The sequence below is a fragment of the Brassica napus genome, chromosome A5 (genome assembly GCF_020379485.1).
Source record: "Brassica napus cultivar Da-Ae chromosome A5, Da-Ae, whole genome shotgun sequence".
Classification (NCBI taxonomy): domain Eukaryota; kingdom Viridiplantae; phylum Streptophyta; class Magnoliopsida; order Brassicales; family Brassicaceae; genus Brassica; species Brassica napus.
The window spans coordinates 23459644-23482493 of NC_063438.1; the positions used below are offsets into that span (position 1 = coordinate 23459644).

Genomic DNA, 22850 nt, shown 5'->3' on the forward strand with positions numbered 1-22850 from the left:
CTTCCATCAAAAAAATTTAGCGTTAATATTTTTATTTTCTTTTCAACTTATATATATGTTTGCCAATCAAGCAAAATTATTTTTCATCTCGCTTACTCTCACAACTGTTTAATTGATGGTATATAGTACACTTTATTATCTCACTGTCTCTGAAGTGAAAAATAAGTTACACCTGATTTTGTTTTGTTTTCTTTGTATTTTACTCTGCTATTTTTCCTCCTAGTTACTCCACTTTTATTTCTTTTAGTTACTTTAAAATCTACCGGTCACATCCCTAATGTTTGTTTTTCTCCATTTAAATAGTAAGTAAAGTAAACTAAAAATAATATCTTATACTTTCTCTGTTTTATTTTAATTGTCGTTATATAATAACATTTTTATTTTAAAATAAACGTTGTTTTATAATTTCAAAGCAAATTTATTAGCTTTATTTTATAATCTGTTTTTCTATTGGTTAAAATTTTGTTAGATGTATTATTAATGATGTTTTTATTTAGTAATATACAAAACTAAATGTTTTTTTAATGTGTCCTCAAGTATAAAACAACAATTAAAATTGAACAAATGAAATATTTGACTGGTAAAATTTTAGTGGGATTTAGACTAAATTTATTTTTAAAATAAAAATTTACTCTAAAGTCAAAAACAATCACACTCCTAATTGTTTTCAAGATATTTCTATTAAAACATCTAAAAATTTCTAATATATACTGCAATTCTAGAAATTTTAGCAACTTTTATTTAAACTTTCGTTTGTTATATAATAAGTAAATAAGTTATTGACAAAATCATGAACCAACTCGCATGCAATATATTTATCTTACAACTGTATATAACGTTTTTAATTCTCATGTCATAAGGTATTTACAAAAGAAAAACGCAAAATATATCTTATGAATTTTCTACCCAAAAAAAAGATCTTAATGAAATTAATTATTAGAAAAAGGTTAATGAAATAATGATTTTGATGAGACAATCTAAACTAGTACTAGTAAATAACAATAAACATTACATTCGAATATTGAAAAATCTACATGCATTCCATGGTCGATATTAAATAATGACACTCAGTTAGCAACATCCAATTTTTTATTTTTTATTTTTAAAGGTTGGACTTATCGGGTTTCTGAAAATTTAACATGAGAATCTTGGTTTGAAAATGCAGAAACCGACAAGCACAGGGTAAAAAGAAAGCGCGTGAATATGGTAAAGAAGGACCAAAAAGTTGAAAAATAAAAAATCTTTTCCATAATTCTATTTTTTTCTCCTTCCGCAGCGCAGCTACATAAGCTCACTCTCCCACCATGTTATTGTGACGATACTCTTCCAACTTACCCTACATCATATCTTCTATCGTCCTCGATCTAATTTATCCATCTCATTTACCACAGGAACTTCAATATTCCTTTTTATTTTAATACGAAAGCTTAAGATTCAAACTCCTGAGATCTGTTTGTTTCCTTAAAGAGAAAACATCTTGTTTTCATCGGAATAAAATGGGTAAAACCGCCGGGAACAGAGACTGGACTCAGATCTACGCTATCTACGGCATTCAACAATGGCAGACACTCGTCTTCCTCCTCTTCCACGCCTTCTTCTTCTCCCTCCTCTCTCTCCTCTTCCTCATCTACTTCGACCAGATTTGCTTCTTCCTCGACTCCTTCTTCCTCTCCGGCGCCTCCAGACTAACAGCTGGCTTCACCGGCGCAGTAACCGCTCTCTCCGCGGTCTGTCTCCTCTTCGCCGCCGCTAACTTCGTCTACTCCGACGTTCCGCTCCAGTACGAGATGGCTCAGCGCATGGTCAGCTCCGTCAGCGACTGGTCCTGCGTCAAAACGGCGTTAGATCTCGGCTGCGGCCGCGGCATCTTACTCAATGCCGTCGCGACGCAGCTCAAGAAAACCGGTAGCTCGGGTCGGGTCGTCGGGTTAGACCGCTCCAAACGCACCACTCTCTCCACTCTCCGCACAGCTAAACTCGAAGGTACAATTAATTAATTACTTTTTTTTACCTAAAGTTAATTAATAATTTTACTGATTCGTTTGTGTAATTTTTAATTGTGTGTGTAGGTGTGCAAGAGTATGTGACGTGCAGGGAAGGAGACGTGAGGACGTTGCCGTTTGGGGATAACTACTTCGACGTGGTGGTCTCGTCGGTGTTCGTGCACACGGTGGGGAAAGAGCACGGTCAGAAGTCCGTGGAGGCGGCGGCGGAGAGGATGAGGGTGCTTGGGGAGATAGTGAGAGTCGTGAAGCCTGGAGGTTTGTGCGTGGTTTGGGATCTCTTACACGTGCCGGAGTACGTGCGGCGTCTCCATGAGCTGAAGATGGAGGATATCCGAGTCTCCGAGCGAGTTACGGCGTTTATGGCCGGAAGCCACATCGTGACTTTCAGGAAACCGAGTGAACTCGTTGCTGGACCCCGGGAAGTCCGCCTCGATTGGAGATGATGACGTGGATATTTTAAAACGGCTGTGTGTCGATTCGTTTATATAGAAGACGGCACGTAGTTCAAGTCCGGAAGTTCGAAACAGATAATTGTGATATACACTATATTAATTACAGTCTAAACTAGAAAAACAAAAATCAAAATGTATGTAGAAGTGTCTGGGGAGGCGAAGCGGAACCAGCTGCTTCTTGAAGAGGCAGAAACGCTGACACGACGTTTGCGTTTTGATCTTGTATTTATATAAATAATCCTAGTAAAGTAGTACTATTATTATCGAATGTATTGTGATGCTCTAATTTCTGCGTTAGCGTTTCTGACGCTGGTCAGTAGTCAGTTCAACGTCGTGGGGAGAAGTACCTAACTAATCAATGTAAAATGTAAAAAAAGGAAAGAAAAATCGACCATGTTGAATGTTGAGTGACTATCAAGAATGTCGTCTTATTAATATTGGTTGGGCATTAAATGTCTTGTCCTTTTATTTCACGTCGATGTGATACATCTGTCCCCTACATATTATTTCAAATTTAATTACAACAAATCCAGTTGGGCCACGTTTGGGCCAAGCCTTTACTTTCCGTAAGGTCACGGCAAAGCGTACAATCATAAACACGCCGAGTTGTTCAATCACCATGCAACAAGCAGTGCCGTCTGTACTCTGAATAATAGAACACCACGCCGTTTCCTGAATTTCATTCTAGACAACGTGTATCCACACAGATACTTCCACGTAAGCGTCTGGAAGATGAGGCGCGCCAAGCAGAAAGAAACCTCACCGTTGCTCCTTCCCTATCCTTCTCTGAATCACTTGCACGTCTCCATCAATGGCTTCTCCGTTGTCTCTTTCCACCGTTGTCTCTCACCGGATCCTATCTCTCCACCCTCCGCCTCTTAACCGCAGCTTACTCTTCGTAAAACCCAAATTACCCTTCAGCCGAACCGTTTCCAGAGATCTACGCATGCGCTTGCATTCTCAAACCACGAACTATGGCGATAAGGTCGGGTTCATAGCTCTAGAAAGATGTCACACATGGGTTCGTTATAAAGTTCCAAACTTTGCTTTCTAAATACTCGTTTTCAGCAGTGCAGGAACATAAACCTTCTTCAATCGATTCAAAGTTGAACCCTTTGGAAGGAGCTGGAACAAAGAATCTGGAGAAAGTAGTTGCAACGATCCTGATACTAGCTCAAGTGTGGTCTCCGTTGCCCTTGTTTGGTCTAGACTCTGCCTACATCTCACCTGCAGAGGCGGTTCTTTACTCTCCGGACACGAAAGTTCCAAGGAGTGGGGAACTTGCACTAAGAAGAGCCATTCCTGCTAATCCCAATATGAAGACTATACAGGCTTGTCACTCTACTAGACTCTTTACATTCTGTTAGTTGTGGTGGTTATTGATTTTGTTACGCTGTTTTGTGTGGGGTTTCCTTAGGCTTCGTTGGAAGATATATCGTATCTTCTTAGGATCCCTCAAAGAAAGCCTTATGGTACCATGGAGAGCAATGTGAAGAAGGCTCTAAAGGTGAACATGTTATTGTCTTAAGTTGTGAGTTACGTTTGCTAGAGTAGTTAGCACAAGTTTGAACTCCTTCAATTTGTTTCAGGTGGCTATAGACGATAAAGATTCAATATTGGCTAGTATACCAGCAGACTTGAGAGACAAGGGCTCAGAGCTGTATGCATCTCTGGTTGACGGCAAGGTAAACCACAGCTTTGTTCTCAAGTTGATGGACATTAATTTGTGGTGGAAAGGTGATCTGGTGGTGTTAGACTAAACGTTCTCTTTGTTTGCCACTCATTACAATAGGCTGTTCTTATGTTAAAGGTTCGTTTGTTTTTTGTAATAAATAAGTATTAAACCGTGTGTTCTTTTGTTTGAAAGGGTGGACTTCAAGCACTTATAGAATCAATTAGGTATCAAGATCCTGATAAAGTGTCCATTCGCCTGGCATCATCACTAGACACTGTTGCGGAGATGGAGTTATTACAAGTACATACAATTTTTCTGATCTCTTATCTTCTGAGTAAGGTTGAAACGGCATTTAGCACAAGATCTAGTTCCTTATGTTGAAAAGTTTTGTTGCAGGCATCTGGCTTGTCATTTTTGCTTCCTCAGCAATACTTGAACTACCCTAGGTGTGTCTCATTTTCTGTCTCCCTGAGTTAAAATCCCTCTTATGAGCTGCTAATAAAACAGTTCTTATGTGGAAACTGTAGGTTAGCAGGAAGAGGCACTGTGGAAATCACTATTGAGAAACCTGATGGTTCCACATTTCAAGCAGAAGCTGGGGGAGATCAAAGAAAGAGTGCTACAATCCAGGTATTAAAAGTTCAAATCTTATAAATGAAAAAGTACTGTTCTTTCACAAGGCAATGCTCATGCTTATATGATGGATTCAGGTTGTTATAGATGGTTATTCAGCTCCCTTAACGGCAGGGAATTTCGCTAAACTGGTAAGGTAGTTTACTCTAACTTCAATCTTTAGTTAGCTGCACATATTAAACCTAAGAGTAGTCCTGGGCATATTATCCAAAACCCATAAACCAAACTGGAACCGAACGAGTATCTGAATATCCTAAATATAATAAAAATATAATTTATAAATCGATAATCATTTTTAAAAAACCTGAATTGTCCAATTTTTTGGGGTTTACAGGTTTTCCGGGTTTTTTAAAGTTTTTTTCTGTGTCAAACCTGAACCAAACCGGAACTATTTATAATTGGGTTATGTATCGGGTTTTGTAAAAAAATAGAAACACGAACCGATCTGAACCAAAAAATGTTTGGTTCCTAAATGGGTCCTATATACCCCAACACGAATAACTCGACCCATGTTTGGTTCCTAAATGGATCCTACATACCCCAACACGAATAACCCGACCTGACTCAAACCAGAAACCCGAATGCCCAGCACTACCTAAGAGGCTGTACTCTGTACGCTTAGATCTTGAAAACAAGCTGTTATTCAGGTAACCAGTGGTGCATATGATGGAACCAAACTCAATACGGTGAACCAAGCTGTTATTACAGAAGATGGGAGTGGTAAGGTGGATAGTGTTAGTGTTCCCTTGGAAGTAATGCCTTCTGGACAGTTCGAACCTCTCTACAGAACTCCATTGAGTGTCCAGGTATTACACAAAAACCGCTTCTATTCCCAAATCAAAACCTGAAAAGCTGACTTTACTTTCTTAATTTTTTTATATTGGAAAGGATGGAGAGCTACCAGTTCTTCCTTTATCAGTTTATGGAGCTGTTGCAATGGCCCACAGCGAAAACTCAGAGGAATACTCTTCTCCTTACCAATTCTTCTTCTACCTATACGATAAAAGAAACGTACGCATCACAACTCTTTAATCCCATATGAGACTAAAGGAGCTAGCTTTTGATCCTTTACTTTCTTGTGCAGTCTGGCTTAGGAGGCTTATCATTTGATGAAGGGCAGTTCTCGGTTTTCGGGTATGTTATATTCAAGAAATTGCTAGGCGGTAACTATACACTTTATATAGGAATATTGATTAGGCGGGTGCATAGACCAATTTTTGAATGCCTAGACCGATTTAAAAAAACCTTCTTATTCGAATTTTTCAGACTTGCAAGATGCATTTGAAGTTGCTTATGTTTGGTACAAATTGTGCAGGTACACAACAGCAGGAAGAGATATTCTTGGGCAGATCAAGACAGGAGATATCATCAAATCTGCTAAACTAATCGAAGGCCAAGATCGTCTTATTTTGCCTGCTCAGAACAACAGCTCATCCACTTGATTCTTCTTCCGTACTACAAGATGTTGTAAACACTTTCTTGTCCCATAACAGAGTACAAGTTTCTTTTTACCGGATTGGCCAATTGGGTCTGAATCTTATTCGAGTTCCAACATTACTGTAATAAAAAGTTCTCATTTTTATTTACAAATTACAATAAAACAAAAAAAAACTCAACTCAAACGGAAGACATTTTACAGAGTCGGCTAGGTGTTGGCCGGAAATTCAACCACCGGAGATTCATCCGCCGGATCGGAGGCGTTAAAGCTCTCCTCAACACCTCTCTGCTTCCATCACTCGCCTTCCGCATAAGCTTCTCATCGCTTGGCACCAAAAACCCGTGACGCACGCACTTGGCAGAGCCAGGCCGTCCTGAACACGTGCAAGGCTGTCGAACTCTCAGACTTGACCCGTGACTCTTACGTCTGACCCGGTTCGTCTCGGATCTTCCACGCATCTCTGCACCTTCTCCTGATGGGATCCTTCTCACAGCCTGCATCAGTTACTAATGATTATAATCTCTCTTTACTTGCAGAAAACTGTTTTTTGTTTTGTTTTTATGAAATTGTGTGTGTGTGAATGAGTTTCTTCTGTGTGTTATATACTTACGTGGAGTTGGGAGAAAACTATAACACCATTGACTTGGTTACATTTTTGTGTGATGGAGAGGTTGGTCTACTTTCAAATTCTGCATGCTCCTCAATTTGTCTAAGTTTGACCAAATCAATTTCCCCAACAGGTCAACGGAAGAATACTTGGAGAAAATTCAATGCTCAATAGAAACATGCTTTTTTGCCTAATTCTACTTATTTAATTATTTGTTACTCCTAAGTCCTTAACTTACATACTCTCACAAACGCCAAAAAGCTTTGCAATTTGATTTTGTTGGGTCCATTCTATTCTCGACCATACTTAGAAGTTTTGTGAGGTCCATAAAGTTTCCAAACTCCCACAAGAGGGTCCATGTAGTTTTTGATACTTTGTATTGTCACTTCCATCATTAATGGATACACAATGGGCTTTTTGCACAACTTTGATCTTTGGATTTCTCTCTAGTTTTTGTTTTCTTCCAAATTGTACCATTTTGTGGGTCATTCTGATTTAAGGTATTTGCATCCGTCCCTCCGTCCAGGACAGTGGTAGGGGCAGAAGCAGAATGCAACTGTATAAATATAATTTGCAAATTTGGATAAATGCTAATTTTAATACAAAATAAAGAGAGAAAGAAAACATAAACTTAATGCATACTGGCATATTCGAATGTAATATTAGTTTTATATTCAAATTTTTGAAGCAAGACGTCCATGAATCTCATTTTGTTGTAATGACTGATGATGACTTCAATATCTCTGAGATTGTGAATATAAGTGTTTTGTTATCCTTCTATACAATAATAAATGACTGTATTAAATAGGATTATGAAAGGTTTCTAAAAATTCACTCCAATCGTAGTCAAAAGATGGCCATGTGTATCCAATAAAGAGTTGAAGACAGCGTTAGTTCATATTCCCCGATCTGTCTGTATTTCATCCTTCCATTCATCTCCACCAACCAACACTTATTTACCTTCATTAATATCTTATCCTTACTTTTATCTATGAATTTAATTGAACTAATCCACGTATAAACTTCTAATTCACACATATATGTGTGTGGCAGTAGTAAAAATATCACAACTGTATTAGTGTTTAAAATGCCATCAAACAAATCTCCTGGACATGATGGATACATCACAAAATTCTTCAAAGCAGTTTGGCCAATCATCGGAGAAGATATTGTAGTGGCAGTACAATCCTTCTTTATTAGAGGCTTCTTACCGAAAAGTATCAACTCCACTATTCTCGGGTTAATCCCAAAAATAGATAAGGCGAAAAAATGAAAGACTACTGACCAATCTTCTGCTCCAATATTCTATACAAAGTGATTTCAGAGCTGTTAGCTAATCGACTTAAAAGTATCATGCCAAAATTTATTGCCCCTAATCTGTCAGCATTTGTAAAAGATAGGTTGTTGATGGAGAACTTTCTTTTAGCTACTGAATTAGTCAAAGATTATCATAAATCTGAGATCTCTCCACGATGTGCTATGAAGATAGACGTATCTGAAGCTTTTGATTCAGTACAATGGCCATTCTTGTTCGCTTCTTTAGAGGCACTCGGATTCCATGAGAAATTTGTGCATTGGATTCGCTTATGTGTGTCCACAACATCCTTTTGGGTTCAGGTAAATAGGGAGTTGCCGGGATACTTTAACAGTAACAGAGGTCTGAAGCAAGGATGTGTGCTATCTCCCTCCTTGTTTGTGATTTGTATGAATGTACTCTCTCAAATGATTGATAAAGATGCAGCATATAGAACAGTTGGATACCACCCGAGATGTAAGAATGTTCCTTTGACTCACCTATGCTTGACTAATGACATAATGGTATTTACAGATGGACATAAGAGGTCAGTTGAAGGAATCCTTTCAGTTTTTATTGAGTTTACTAAGTTATATAGTCTGAAGATTAGTGTAGAGAAGTATACATTGTATATGGCAGGCATCACTACAGAGAACCAACAAGCGATTCTAGCCAACTTCCCATTTGCAGCAGGACAACTACCTATAAGGTATCTCGGGCTGTCACTGTTCGCACACAAAATGACGGTCAGCAAAGGAAAGCTCAACAACAGACTTTTGGATGTGGAGAAAAATTCTAAAAAGTCAAGAAGCAGCGAAGGATTTCCATCAGGTTGAGGTTAAAATTGACGTCTCTACTTCATTTTGGCATGACCATTGGTGTAACTTGGGGAGACTCTTGAAATTGACTGGCACTGGAGGCCACATTGATCTTGGTATTCCTGCAACTGCGACAGTCGCAGAGGCGATCTCAACTCACCGTTGTCGCCATCATCGAACAGGCTTGCTCAACAAATTGGAGGACGAACTGGACAAACTCAGGTTAGGCAATCACCAAGGTTACGACATTTCTTTATGGCGTAGTAGAGTTGACAAGTTCAAGAACTCTTTCTCTTCAAAAAACACTTGGCTTCAGATACGTGATGACTTCCCCTTACAAAGCTGGAGTAAAGTGGTGTGGTTCAAGTACGCAACTCCGAAGCAATCCTTTCATGTCTGGACAGCTATTTGAGATAGACTATTCACGTGTGATAGAATGAAAAATTAGAATTCGATCAAGTTTGAGTTCTTTGTCGTCAATACACGGAGACAAGAAACCTATCTTTTTTTCTCATGCCCTTTCTCAAGTCAAGTTTGAGATCCTCTTATGAAAGGGCTGCTGCAGGCTGACTACACAGAGACTTGGGAAGATATTATCACACTTCTGCTGAGCCACCATCAAGATCAAGTCCGACTGTTTCTCATGAGATACACATTTCAAACAGCCACACACATGATATAGAGAGAAAGGAATAGTAGAAGGCATGGAAAAAGCCTATTACCAGCAACACAGATCATTAAAACCATCGACAAAACAGTAAGGAATAGGCTCTCCACCTTCCAAAGACAAGATGATCGGAAATACGGCGAGGACATGAACATTTAGTTTGGTTTTAGAAGATAAAAAAAAGGTTTAGAAGATTTTTCTTTATATTTATGTTTTTCACACCATAAACTCAAAAGTAGTACTTGATGTATAAAATGTTTTTTGATGAATACAATTTAACATTCATTTATAAAAAATCACATTTGTGTTTATGAAATCTTTAAAAAATCACATTTGTGTTTATGAAATCAATTACACTAAAAGTTAATGCTGCTACTTTAATTAGTTGTCTACTTGTCTTTTACTCTTTTGTCTTCACCTTTTCTACCGTTTACAAATGTTTTCAAAGTATTTTAGTTGTGTTTTCTTTTGGTGCAATATTTTATCCTATTGTAAACGCATTATGACAAAATGTTTTTATTGGATTTGAGTTAATCTTCTCCACATATATAACGACTGTTTTGCTTTTCTATGGATAGCTGTCTTCGATCTTCATTGTGCATTTTTCTTGCCTCTTTACCATCTTTCTTTCTTTTTTTTTTCAGTCTCTTACACAATCGTTTTTCTTTAAGAACCCATATGATGTGAAAGCAACAAGATATTGTTCATAAGATTAAAAAATAGACATTTCAACGTTTCAACTGAGCATGAAGGATATACTTAAGAAAAACAGAAAAGGGTATGGAAAATGTATGGCAAGTGTAACCTGAAATAAATATTGTACTGTATGTTTTCCAAAATTAAGTGCTAATGATGTCAAAATATCTGAAAGGCGGTTTGTACTTAACTACTTATTATCTAGAAGAGAATGTAATTAAAGGCGTTTTTAATTTCTTGGTTTATAGATAATGATTCCTTTTGCTGATGTAGAAGCATATGGTCCATCGGTGGCCCTTTCTTCTAGTATTCTTTTATGCATACAGCGTATGCTCTTTTCGTTCTCTTTTTCTTAAATACACAATTTTTTGATTTTTTAAAATTACATACTTTCTGAAAGTTCGTGGACGACTAGTTCTATGAAAAGGAAATGTAACAACTGTTACCTTCTAATCAATACGATCGTCGTTTGGTTTTTAACCATATAGCATATAACAATTTAACGACTGTTATCTTCTAATCAATACGACCGTTGTTTGGTTTTTAAGTATATAGCATATAACAATTTAATAAATGTGTTTTTTTTTATCTTCGATACAATTTACTTTTGGTACTATTTTTTTAATGAGAATATCTAAAAACATTTCGAATTTGAGTTGTGGAATTAAGATCCAGAAGTTAGGACATTTCCAATGGTCCTTTATAATTGTTTCTATAATCTACTTTAAAATAGAACAACTCTGTTATAGAGTAACTTTTGCTCTAAGACAATTTTAAATGGTGCTTTTTTTTTAATTTTTTTGTTTCATTTTGAATAAAAAATTGTTTCAATAGTACTTAATTTCTTACTTCAAAATAAAGGCATGCACATGATTGCTTTAAATTTGAAGATATACTATTTACATCTTCACTTTTTAAAGATGAAAATTTTAATTTGTAAACTGGTCCTCAACTTTTATTTGTTCATACTTTTTGATAAAATAAACTATATTTATTAATATGATCCTTGTTAATTTCTAAAATTCATTTTTATTTTCATTTAATTAATTACAACATTAAATATACTAAAACATATAGTATATTCAAAGATTTTTTGGCTCGGTTTCAAAGAATCAAGGATCAAAAAGTTTATTTCTCACTTCAAAACTCTTTAATTGATCACTCGAGGGAGAAATATATCTAGTGCTTCTTCATAAATCTGGTGTTCTTTGCATATTTATTTATGGTATGTGTGCTAATTTTCTTTTATGATAATATTTACTTTATATTAATTAGTTATTGTGTTGGATTAGTATTAAAACAAATAAACATTACTAAATATGAAAAAATATAAGGTGCTTTTAATAATTAATGATAAACTAGAGAAAGAATATAATTGAAAAATTCTTTTTTGAAAAAGAAAATGAAGTAGACTATTGGAAGATATGTCACTTCATATTTTTTTTCATTTTGAAGAAAATGAATATTTGAAGATGAAAATGAAGTTATCCATTGTGGATGCTCTAATGGTGTAACTATATAATAGAGTTACTCTATAATAGAGTGGAATAAAGAATAACATTACTCTATATTTCACTCTATTATACAGTAACTCTATTTTATAGTTACACCATTAGAGCAAAAGTTGTTCTATACTAAAATTACTTTATTTTAGAGAAAATTATAGAGAAAATTTTAAAAGATCATTGGAGATGTTCTTACTCTATTAAAATTAATTTTATAAGTGTAAGTTTTTTTCGAACTCTTTTATAAATGTATGTATATATAAGTTTCTGGATGGTTTATTGTGAATTTATATTTTGTAAATAAATCTCTCAAATTGGCACTAATACTTGCATCCAAGGGCGGCTGACAAAGGGGAACAAGCGGTGTGACCGCCCCGGGTCCAAGCCACTGTTTCTCCCCTTCCCTCCGGTATGTTAATAGTTAAGGGGTTCAATTTTTTTTATAAATCTATATTTTTATATAAAAAATTATAATATAATAAATAAAATTAAAAAGGGTCCAAAATATTTGATATGTATATAGTTATATTTTCATCACAAAATATACAAAATATTAATGATTAAATTTTAAAAATATTTTAAACATTAACTGAATATAAATCGTAGAAGATAAAAAAAAATTTTGTCCTAAGACTCATAACAATGTTAAGCCGGTCATGCTTGCATCTTACAAAAATATAATTTTTTATGTATAGTTACAATTTTTTTTGTTAATTGTGAATACTGTCTAACGTGATTGAGGCTAGCTAATGAAAACCAAAATATAATTTTCGTTCAATGGATGTTGACGACTCAGGTCACAACATGAAGACAAACGATTTGGACAGTATATTCTTCAGATTGGCTTACTTTGTGTTCAATGCTTAGAAGCTTATTTCTCTGTTGGTGGCCTTGCCTTATAGTTTTCTATCGTTTGGTACGCGTGCCATGAAATACTTTACAAGGACCACATGAGTCATGAGGTGCAGCGCTTGAGTAGCATAGCATGAGAGAAAGACACCATTGCTCTCATGCTCTCAAACATCAAACCTAGCCGCGGTATGCACCAACCCACATAACGTGTGCATTAGGTTTGCTAGCCACGTCAGAATTATAATCCTAGCCAATTTTCCATAGGCTTGCTAGCTTACGTCTAATTATATTCGGATTTCAAATTCAAAGGAGAGGGCTTGTCCAATAACCCCTATTATATAATATTTTTTCTTTTTGAAAAAGGCATTCATAAATCCCTATTATATAATCTTTTATACTAATTTTATCTAAGTGTTTCAAAATCCTTAAACGTTGAAATATCTTTAAAACATTTTACATGTATCCTGCCGTAAAGTCATATGTCCAAAGAATATCAAAAAGGTTTACAAGAATTCAAAACATAATCGCTAAATAAGGATGTCAAAAATCATGTCCAAAGAATGCTTACTTCCTATTAATTAGCGCTTATAAATTCATTTACAAACACACACAAAAGCTTTCAACCAAAATCTTTGATCAGTCACGACCTTTCTTGTATGACCTATGGTTAGTAGAATATATTTGGAGATGTCTGATCAAAATTTAAGTCTTGGTTGATAAAATAAAAAGTTGTGAACAAAAGAAAATGACACCCATAATGTTTAAAAAAATGACACTCGCACCTGAACATATTTGGAAACACTCTTAACTAGGTGGTTGTTTGTTCAAAGTCATATTACTAATTATGATTCAGTAAAAAAAAATACTACTGTTAATGTAAGATGAATATAATAAGCTAGCTATCATTTAGTTATAGGTTGTTTTTATTTGCGTTTTAGACGTTATTGGAGACCTTTTTAAGAATTAATGACAAGCATCCCAAGGAAAAATATGTAGGTTACTTGCTAGCTACACTATTACATAAAACATAAGCAATTTTTTATGTTTAAAACAATATACTTTTTTGTGGGTTGATGATATAATTTCTTACAAAATTGAGTATTTGTTTGGTATGAATTTATTGATACACAAAATATATATAGAAAAGAAAAAGAAAAATCACAATCAACGTGAGATGGCCATCGTATTAAACTATATTGTATTTATAGCTTTACAATAAATTATTGAAATTCCTTATCTACACAATGTAGACTATGTAGTTGATACTTATCATTACTTTTTATTAGTTCAGGATGTTTCCAAATAAGATTGGTCCTCACTATTTTTAATAATAAAATGTCTATATAAATGCCTATATACATTCATGGCCCCTGCGTCGTTTCAAAAGAGTTTGGATATAATTTATAAAGCAAGTCATGGGCAGATGGGCTTGACATAGATAAGTCTATAATCACAAGTGCTGATAACTAGTCTATTTAAAAAAAAAAAAAATCACAAGTGCTGAAAAAGTATCATTTTCAGAATCTACATGTAGTACCTTATAATTTTAAATAATATATATTTAAGTTTTTTTTTTCACTTTGTTTGGTAAATTAATATACAACCCTTATATTTATTTATCACCAGCATTTTAATAAAACTGACCAATAAATCAATGACCGATTTAAATAGAGATATATAATTAGGTAAAACTCCAAAAATAGTATTTTAAAATATCCAAAATAGAATGATAAATTTTTCAAAATAGCATTCATGTGACCAAAAAGTTAAATTACACAAATTGGTAAATTCTACTTTGATTTATATCCCTTAAATACCAAATTCTAAATCATAATCAGTAAATTATAAACTCAGATATAAAATAAATACATTTTTATTTTTAATAATATTATTTATATTTTTTATATAGCGTGCTATTTTTTGTAAAATATGATTTAATAATAGTTGAGTGTGTTTTCTAAATAATTAAATTTTAGTAATTTTTAGAGTGTGATTAGTAAGTAATAAGAGTCTTCATTCAATGGCTTAATTTATAGTTTGACATAAAATGTAGACTATTTTTCATCAATTAAATTTACAAAACACACTCCAAACGTGAAAAATACAAGGTACAACACAACTATCTTTTATTTATTTTTATTGTTTCTTTTTACAAAGAGAATACAAGGTCAAAATATCATTGAGATTACTATATGCATCTACACGATCTATATTTAAACACCTAAGTATGTGTATTTTTACATTTCAACATTTAAATTGAGAAAACAGTATACTCTTTCCATAATCCTATGTTTGTATATGATCTTTGCCTCACATCTCCCCCTCTCTAAATCCCCTATGATTAATTAATTAACCCAAAATACATACACAAAATCTCAAATTACACAATGCAAATGACCCCACCAATCATAAAATTTGTACTCTGCAATTCGTCACTGTCACCGGAAATTTTTTTCACACCGGCGGCGAACACACAGATCGATTTAAGAGGAGTACCAGTTTAAACCAGTTAACTGATACGACGTCGTTAACCCATCCCCTAACACACCACCTTGTTGTTGCATCAACGGTGGTGTCTCTTCCATCATGGAAGAAGACATGTTTGAACAGTCTCCTCCTCCTTCCCCGCCGTGAAAACGTTTGTTCGGAGATACATCCTGCTCTTCCTCCGCTACAGGCCAAAACGGCACCGGAAGAGCTCGTTTCAGGTTCGCCATCATCATCGGCCCAGAGGAAGAAGCATGATTCAAACCGTTACCGACGACGTCACCGTTGGTGCAGACTGCTATGTTGTTGTTGATCATGCCACTACCGTTGTAAAGCCCCGGATCACCGTCGGGGAATATCCCGTAGCCGCCGGGGAAAAAGTTCATTGACCTAGAGACGTTATGGTGAAGTCCGGTGGTAGCAGCCGTCATTGATAATGACGGAGGGATCTTTCTAAAGATGTAATCGATCATGTCATGATCCTTATCGTTATCCACATGTCGACCTGCGTTGTTCTTCTTGTAGATGCGACATAGCACCCAATCATCAAGCTAACATAAGAATATTCCAAAAATATTAAATTAATAATCAGATCATCAAGAAATATCAAGAAGTTACTAGTAATTTTATTTTATTTTAAGTTACTAGTATGTTATTACATACCCGGAGGGAGTTTTTCTTGTTGCCGAAGTCACAGCCTGGTGGTCTGTTGTTTGGTTTGTTGTCTATGAGACGATACTCATGCATGATCCAATCACTTTTAATACCTTTTGGAGGTTTGCCACTGTAGAAGACCAGTGCCTTCTTCACGCCGACCTTTTGGTTACCGTCAGAGGCTAGCACCGGTTTGTCAGTACCCGTCGCTTTCCAGTACCCTGACGTTGCCGCTCTGTTCGGCCTAGCTCCGTTCGGATACTTCCGATCTCTAGGACTGAAGAAGTACCATTCTTGCTCACCAAACGATGCCTTGGCTATAGAACAAAACAAAAAAAGTTAGATCACACGTCACAAATAAATTATATCTGGAGGAAGGAAGAAAAAAGTTTTAAAATAAAAGATGTAAAAATTGGATCATGATACGATGACTCATGATTGTGTGACGCTTTAAATGAAATTAATATTATCTGCTATGGTTTCGGGTGTAGCGAGGTTATGCATGGGCCTTGACCCAGATGCTCCTGGTATTCAAGAAAAAAAAGAAATGATGATGATGATTATACGTACCTGGAAGTTCCCATGGATCAAATTTGTAGAGATCGACTTCTGCGATGATGGCGACAGGTAAAGGAGCGGAGGCGGCTTTGCGTTTAAGGTAGTGAACGACTAGTTCTTCGTCGGTTGGGTGAAACCGGAATCCTGGAGGAAGGTTAGGCTGCGGCGGCGGTGGAGGACCACCGGAAGAATCGGTGCTCTCCATGGCGAGTTCCTTCTACGTTTAGAATCTAGCACTGTGGTCGGATGATTTGGTTATGATGGTAGGAGAAGCTCATATAATATTTACTCTGAGATTCTTCCTCTCTCTCTTTTTTTGCTAGATATTTCTTTCTGAAAGGTGTGCTGAAAAATGCTTCACCGAGTCAGCGTTACCATTCTTTTAAATGGCCACATAAAACGCTTATTTGTGGGTTCTAATCGTATGTTTTTTCTTACATACACCCGCGGAGATTAGGGTAAAAATGCAAAGTAAACATATATTTTGAAGAGTTTTTTTTTTCTTGAACTGGCTTTCGAAATGTATGAGTTTTTTTTTGTGATCTTTTGAAGAGTTGTTTTACATTGATTATTAGGTGAAATTTTTTTAATCCAAAATATTTTATATTTTATTTTTAAAATATTTGAAATATACCATCATATCATTTAAAATGCATGTTTTGATTTAACGACAAACAAAATTAATTGATTAAAAAATTAACAGATAATTTTGTTATTATATTTTTAGTTAAAAAGTTTGTCTGAATTATGTTAAAGAGTTTCACACTAAAAACCCTAATGTTTACTTCATATATATTTTAATTCACTATTATTAACACGATGCATGTACCTAAATTTAGTTATTAGTTACAAAATTCATCAAAGGTTTGAGTATAAAGATTTATAGCCCATGCAAACATTGTGTAACTTTTTAATGATATATTAGAAATTTAAAATACTGTTACAATTTGTGTTAATGTAGATAAGAAGTATGAAAAAGCAACAATGATTTCATAGAAAGGCATATACAATACAACTTAGTTAATAAACATAATCAAGGCAATTGTATTAACACAATGGCAGGAAAAAAGCTTTTTAACGTTATACTGAAATAATTTAGAGTCACATAATTCATGTTAGCGATAATCAAAAAGTACAATATTCCCCCATATTTCAGCCGATTTTAGTGTGCTTTGGTGGCACTAAAGAATCTTAATGTGCGACAATGCGACACATATACAAAGCCTGACTAATCATGTCGAATCTGTGTAATTACAAGATTAACCAAATACTGAGGACATATTAGTCATTCGACTATATGATAACTATAATGTATCCATTGAACTAGATATTTTGGTTGTGTTAAAATATAGGCTGAACTACGGCAATGGAGAAGAAGCTGTAATTAACGTCGAAACCGTGGGCAATAAAAATATATTGATATACAAAAAATAGTAAGATATATCGCTTTCTTCGTTAGTTGATGACAAATTACAATTAACACATCAAAGTCCAATAATCGATATATCTTGCTGTAATAATAATAAGTAGTTATTAACGATAAAGTATATAAGAAAAATGAAGAAAAGTTTGAGGAATTTTCTAATTTCAAGTTGTAACAAAATTAGGTTAGTTTATTAATTTTTCTGTGGCCTCCTTTGTTCCAATGAAAATTCGACACGTATGATTCCTAGTGGAAGAAATATTCACACGTGGCAATCGAGACATGGGACCCATATTATCGCCACAGAAGGTAACAAATTTATGACGTGGAAATAGATGGCCGGGTGGGTGTGGAAAAAAAAGCTTTACGTTTCAGATGTCATATGTCACGCTTTTGATATTGAGATAATCGCTCCACCAGAAAAAAATTAATAAAAATTAAATTTTAGGAAACAAACAAATCGACCCATTTCATGTGAGTTTTAGGTCGATTACTTTATTGTTACTTTATTCTAACAATATTTCTTGATTTTCCAACGTCACATAAAATAATTATGACTGCATAGTTTATAGATAACCATGCATATTTCTCGACCACTAAAAGTCTAAAATTTTTTTTGTTTGTCAACAGTCTAAAATACTTATGGTGTGCACATATTTATTACTTTTCATACTTATTTTGATTTATCATTTTTCTAGGAAGGGTTTTCGTATGACTTTTCAGTTTTGATATCGGACCTTCAGATTCTTACAAGTTCAAAATATTAGATAGTTTTGTTTGGTAAATACTAATAGCAATATTATTTTATTTAACATCTTTTTTTTGCTATGAACTTAATCATATACAATCTCAGCAAGTGATTACAAAAGAGAAGGGAACACTAATCAACCAGAAACAATCAGATCATTCACTTCGAGTTTAGAGGTTAAGAAATAGCACTTATATCCGCTTGCCCCTCGGTTTCCACGTCCTCGGTTCCTCAAAATTGATTTACTTCCTCTGTTTTTTATTTCTTTGAAAATTTACTTCCTTTGTTTTTGTTAATCTAGTTTACATTTTATTTATGTTCTAATTTACATATATCAAGTGAAGATTTAGATTTAAATTTTTAATTTACAAATGAGCCAATGAGGCCACCTTTAATATCACAAGTATTACATTACCTTTTTTTCTAAATCAAAAATTTAAAACTTAAAGAGTCCCAAAGTAAAGTACAAATGTCATGAGTTTTCAAAATCCTCAAAAATAAATTATTTTATATATTTTCTAGAAAAATTGTTAAATAATTTTCTAAACAAAATAAAATATTAATATTTTTTTGAAAAAGTTAAAATATATAGTTATATTCAAAAAATCTGTTATATTTTTTAAAAAAATAATTGATAACATTAAATGGTGGTATTGGTTCTTTTGATACAAATTAATTTATAATTTGTCCCTCATACATTTTAATTTCTGTATTATATATGAAGTGTTTTACAACAAACTATCAATGAACTGAAATTGTTTCTTTTTTCATAATCAAACAAAGACAATCATATATCCCCACTTTTGTCTTTTGGAGCACTTAGATTTAAAATGAAAAAAATAAAGAACGAAAAATGCTCATTAAAAAAAACGAGAAATGTGGCCCATATTTTACACACGGTACCAACTCAAATAAATGCTTGCCTCTAATTAGTTAATCTAATTACATTATTTCTTAGTCAAGATCATTATTCAATACTCGAGAGACATCCTATTTGCATTCACAGAGATTTCTAGTGCTTTACATGGGTGCACACCATCTCCTTTTTCTTTCTAACTTTCAGAATCTCAACACAACCCACACACATCCCGCCCGATCTATTTACTATCGAACCCATAGTCATAAGAAAACTGTAATATGTTGTCTGTTACCTTTAACAAATACGCGAAACTATTTCCAAGTGTTATCAACATATAAAAATTTGGAATGATAAATAAGCCAGATTTATAACGATTTTATCGTCCAAGCACAATACTCAAAACTATATATGATAGGCATAGACTGAAACATGGATAGGGCGAAAACACATGTTCAAACCCCTTAATAAGCGAGATGCTAGGATGATTCGAACAAACGAGATTATTTCAAGAACATATGTAGGTTGGTAAATTTCACCCTTCTATAAGGTATATAATATGGGTAAACCTAACTTAAAATTTTATACTATATCTTATGCTTTCCCCATTAAGAAAAACTATACGTAGAAAAACGACCTACTTTCAAATGATCCAATGTGTAAGCTTTTGTAAAAATAGCTTTCAGTTCACCATGTGATACAATACTTTTATGCCAGTTACAAAAATATCTAAACCAACTTAAATTCCATATTTACACGGTCTTATGTTACGTGACAAGCACAAACATCGGACAATTATCAAACATTTTGATACTATTTTACCTAGCTTAAAAACATATTATGTCATATGATTGTAAGCATTATCTGGAACTCTGCCGATGGTTTCACTTCCCTAAACATAGAAAAAACTATTTGTAGTTTTGTATTGTATTTACTGTCCTCTATTTGTTTCACAGTCATTCAAACTATAAGGTTCTAGTATGTGATGATGTCTTGTATTGTAATTACATAGATCTATATGATGCCATCCAAAGTTCCTTACGGAGCCAGCCAAGACGATATCTAGACTCTCAATCGTTCACAACACCTTTTGAGTTATATTTTTAGTTACGAATTAGGTTTCTAGCTAGTCGATGGTCACGTAGTATATATCTTAGAGACATGCATGGTCCTTAGAACTTAACTAGAACTAGATTTTAACCCGTAAACCCGCATGGATGTTTAATTTAATATTTATCTAATTTAATTTTTTTAATAGGATTGAATATATATATATATATTTATATATACTTATTTATTTATTTATTTAAAAAAATTGCCACTATTAAATATTTGTTTAATGTATTTTGAACACAAAAAATTTGTAGCGAATTCAGTAGACAATCTAATTAATTAATTAGATTCTATAGCATTTTAAATTTTAAGAATATGATAAAGATATACAATGTATAATATAGTAAAGTGTGATTTTGAAGTATATATATATTATTGTTATTAATGTGATAGCTTAATTTAGGGGTTTGTTATGTTAAGTTAGTCAGATATTCAATTATTTTAGGAATACATAGTTGATTTCTTATCTATAGGAAATTATTAATTCTTGTTTTAATTCTATGTCCAACTAAATCCATAGGAAATATATCAAATCGTTGATTTTTTTGTTTGAAAAGAAATTGAATAAATTTACAATTAATACAAACTTAAACCAAATGTTTTTTAAATTGTATCTAATTCATGTTACATATATAATCTGGTTTAGTGATGTTCTCATCAATTACATTTACTAAAGTTTTTTTCTAATGAATTTTAATGTTAATTCAATTAGATGTTGACACTTGATTTAAAACTTTTGGTTTACTAATATAGACAAATGATTTTATGCAGAGACTAGGATTGTGGCGCAATGAAGATGAAATCTATTTTATGGTCTTAAAAAATACAAATTATATTAGTGGGTAACCAAACATTAATGGGCTTGTTATTTATTTCCTATTGTAATATGGCGTGAAAGTTTACTGACTATCTTCAGTGGTTCATTCTATTTTTCACTCTAAAATATAATAACTTTGTAATAGTGTTGTAATATACTTTAATGGTACTCTATTTTAAAATGAAAAATAGAGCGATGAAATTTTTTTTTTACTCTATATATAGAGTAAATCTATTTTTTACTCTATTATAGATGGAAAAATAGAGTACTATTAGGGCATTTTTACTATAAACTCTATTTTAGAATGGAAAATAGAGTTGGGTTAGAGATGTTTTAATAATTAGAAAAAGTGTAGAAAATTATCAGTGACATTTGACTGTGAATATTTAGAGAAAATAAGGGGTCAATTCAAATTTGTACTTATGTTTTAATAGTTTAGATGATTTAAATGTTTTTATTTTCAACTTGTTGTTTAATTTGGATCCTATTTCAAAAATCGGAAGGATATATATATGTCTCTATATATATACTCTCGATCTTTTTTTTTTTACAGCAAATATTTACATATTCATATTGACTCTGTAAACCAAGGTGGTAACTCTGCATCCATTCACATACTCTCGATCTTATTTGGATCTTTGCTGGATGTTCTAATTTATGAGGACAATTAGTCTGGTAAATGAGAATCTTCAAAGATATATATAACGAGGCATATATCATATATAATTTTCCGGTATATTATATATATATATATATATATATATATAGTTTTCCGGTATATTATTTTCAACGTGTTGTGTTCACCAAAGTGATTAAGCTGTGCCAAAAGTATGTTCTAAAAGCGGGCCGGGTTAGGGTTCCTAATTCAGCTTCTCTAGAAAATATGATATTCTCTTTACTTGTTTTCTTCTTTATTTCAAAGTTTTAAACGTTTATTTTTATTCGTTTGTAAGTTCACAATAATAAATTATAACGTGTAGAAAAAAAAAGAATATACTAGACTAAAGTTGGAGATTAAATGAAGAATTTACTAAAAACTGGGATAAATTTATGTAATCAACTTCCAATGGAGAAGGCTAAAGTTCTTCATCACCCACACAACACATGACCACTCTGTACTTTCCATTGAAGTAACGATCATTGATCAGTCTCTGATTAGTTTTAGTTTAAAAAACAAATTGAATCATTAAAGAGTATTTGTACTCCCTACACACAGCTTTCCCCTTATTTGCACTTCCTATCTTATTTCCCTTCAATTTTTTTCCCTCATCACTACCATTTTTCCCCAATTCAATGGTATCCCATTCTTTTCAGTATATTGAGCTAATTTGCTCATCATTAAATAAACCAATATGAATTAAACGCAAGAGAAAAGAGATATAGTGTAAACGCAAAAAAAAAAGAAGGAGATATAGTGTAAACCCAATGTGTTATTAGATAGAAGTGATTCCCGGCGTCCCCTTTAAAGGTTTCACCCAAAATCCCAACACGGTTCTGTCTTATCGTCCTTTTTTTGTTAAATGTTTTATCGTCTCATGCATACATATAACA

The 22850-nt window shown here is 33.5% G+C and overlaps 5 protein-coding genes across 6 annotated transcripts; 3 read left to right on the forward strand and 2 right to left on the reverse strand.

Annotated features, from left to right (window-relative positions):
* Positions 1-1285: 1285 nt before the first annotated feature.
* On the forward strand, positions 1286-2744 carry LOC106402381. Its single transcript, XM_013843097.3, has 2 exons — positions 1286-1983; positions 2070-2744. Exons 1-2 carry the CDS (start codon positions 1497-1499, stop codon positions 2447-2449), a joined length of 867 nt encoding a protein of 288 aa, XP_013698551.1. The 5' UTR covers positions 1286-1496; the 3' UTR covers positions 2450-2744.
* Positions 2745-3182: 438 nt separating this feature from the next.
* On the forward strand, positions 3183-6348 carry LOC106406249 (peptidyl-prolyl cis-trans isomerase CYP37, chloroplastic). Of its 2 annotated transcripts, none has more exons than XM_013846874.3 (12): positions 3183-3443; positions 3535-3789; positions 3876-3965; positions 4048-4143; positions 4326-4433; positions 4530-4579; positions 4661-4763; positions 4844-4897; positions 5414-5572; positions 5655-5777; positions 5851-5900; positions 6082-6348. In XM_013846874.3, exons 1-12 carry the CDS (start codon positions 3270-3272, stop codon positions 6206-6208), a joined length of 1389 nt encoding a protein of 462 aa, XP_013702328.1. In that variant the 5' UTR covers positions 3183-3269; the 3' UTR covers positions 6209-6348. The 2 variants fall into 2 exon arrangements, with proteins under 2 accessions (XP_013702328.1, XP_022575401.1); XM_022719680.2 differs by having other exon boundaries at positions 3205-3443; positions 3530-3789.
* LOC106406648 lies at positions 6283-6926 on the reverse strand. The gene has a single exon (XM_013847344.3). It carries the CDS (start codon positions 6702-6704, stop codon positions 6384-6386), a length of 321 nt encoding a protein of 106 aa, XP_013702798.1. The 5' UTR covers positions 6705-6926; the 3' UTR covers positions 6283-6383.
* A 1364-nt stretch (positions 6927-8290) lies between these two features.
* On the forward strand, positions 8291-9335 carry LOC111215940. The gene is made up of 4 exons (XM_022720185.1): positions 8291-8428; positions 8640-8652; positions 8745-8814; positions 8909-9335. Exons 1-4 carry the CDS (start codon positions 8291-8293, stop codon positions 9333-9335), a joined length of 648 nt encoding a protein of 215 aa, XP_022575906.1.
* Positions 9336-14946: 5611 nt separating this feature from the next.
* LOC106402521 (NAC transcription factor 56) lies at positions 14947-16547 on the reverse strand. Its single transcript, NM_001316214.1, is given in 3 exon segments — positions 14947-15681; positions 15794-16101; positions 16355-16547. Coding segments are annotated over 3 exon segments (1056 nt in total). The 3' UTR covers positions 14947-15126.
* Positions 16548-22850: the final 6303 nt, after the last annotated feature.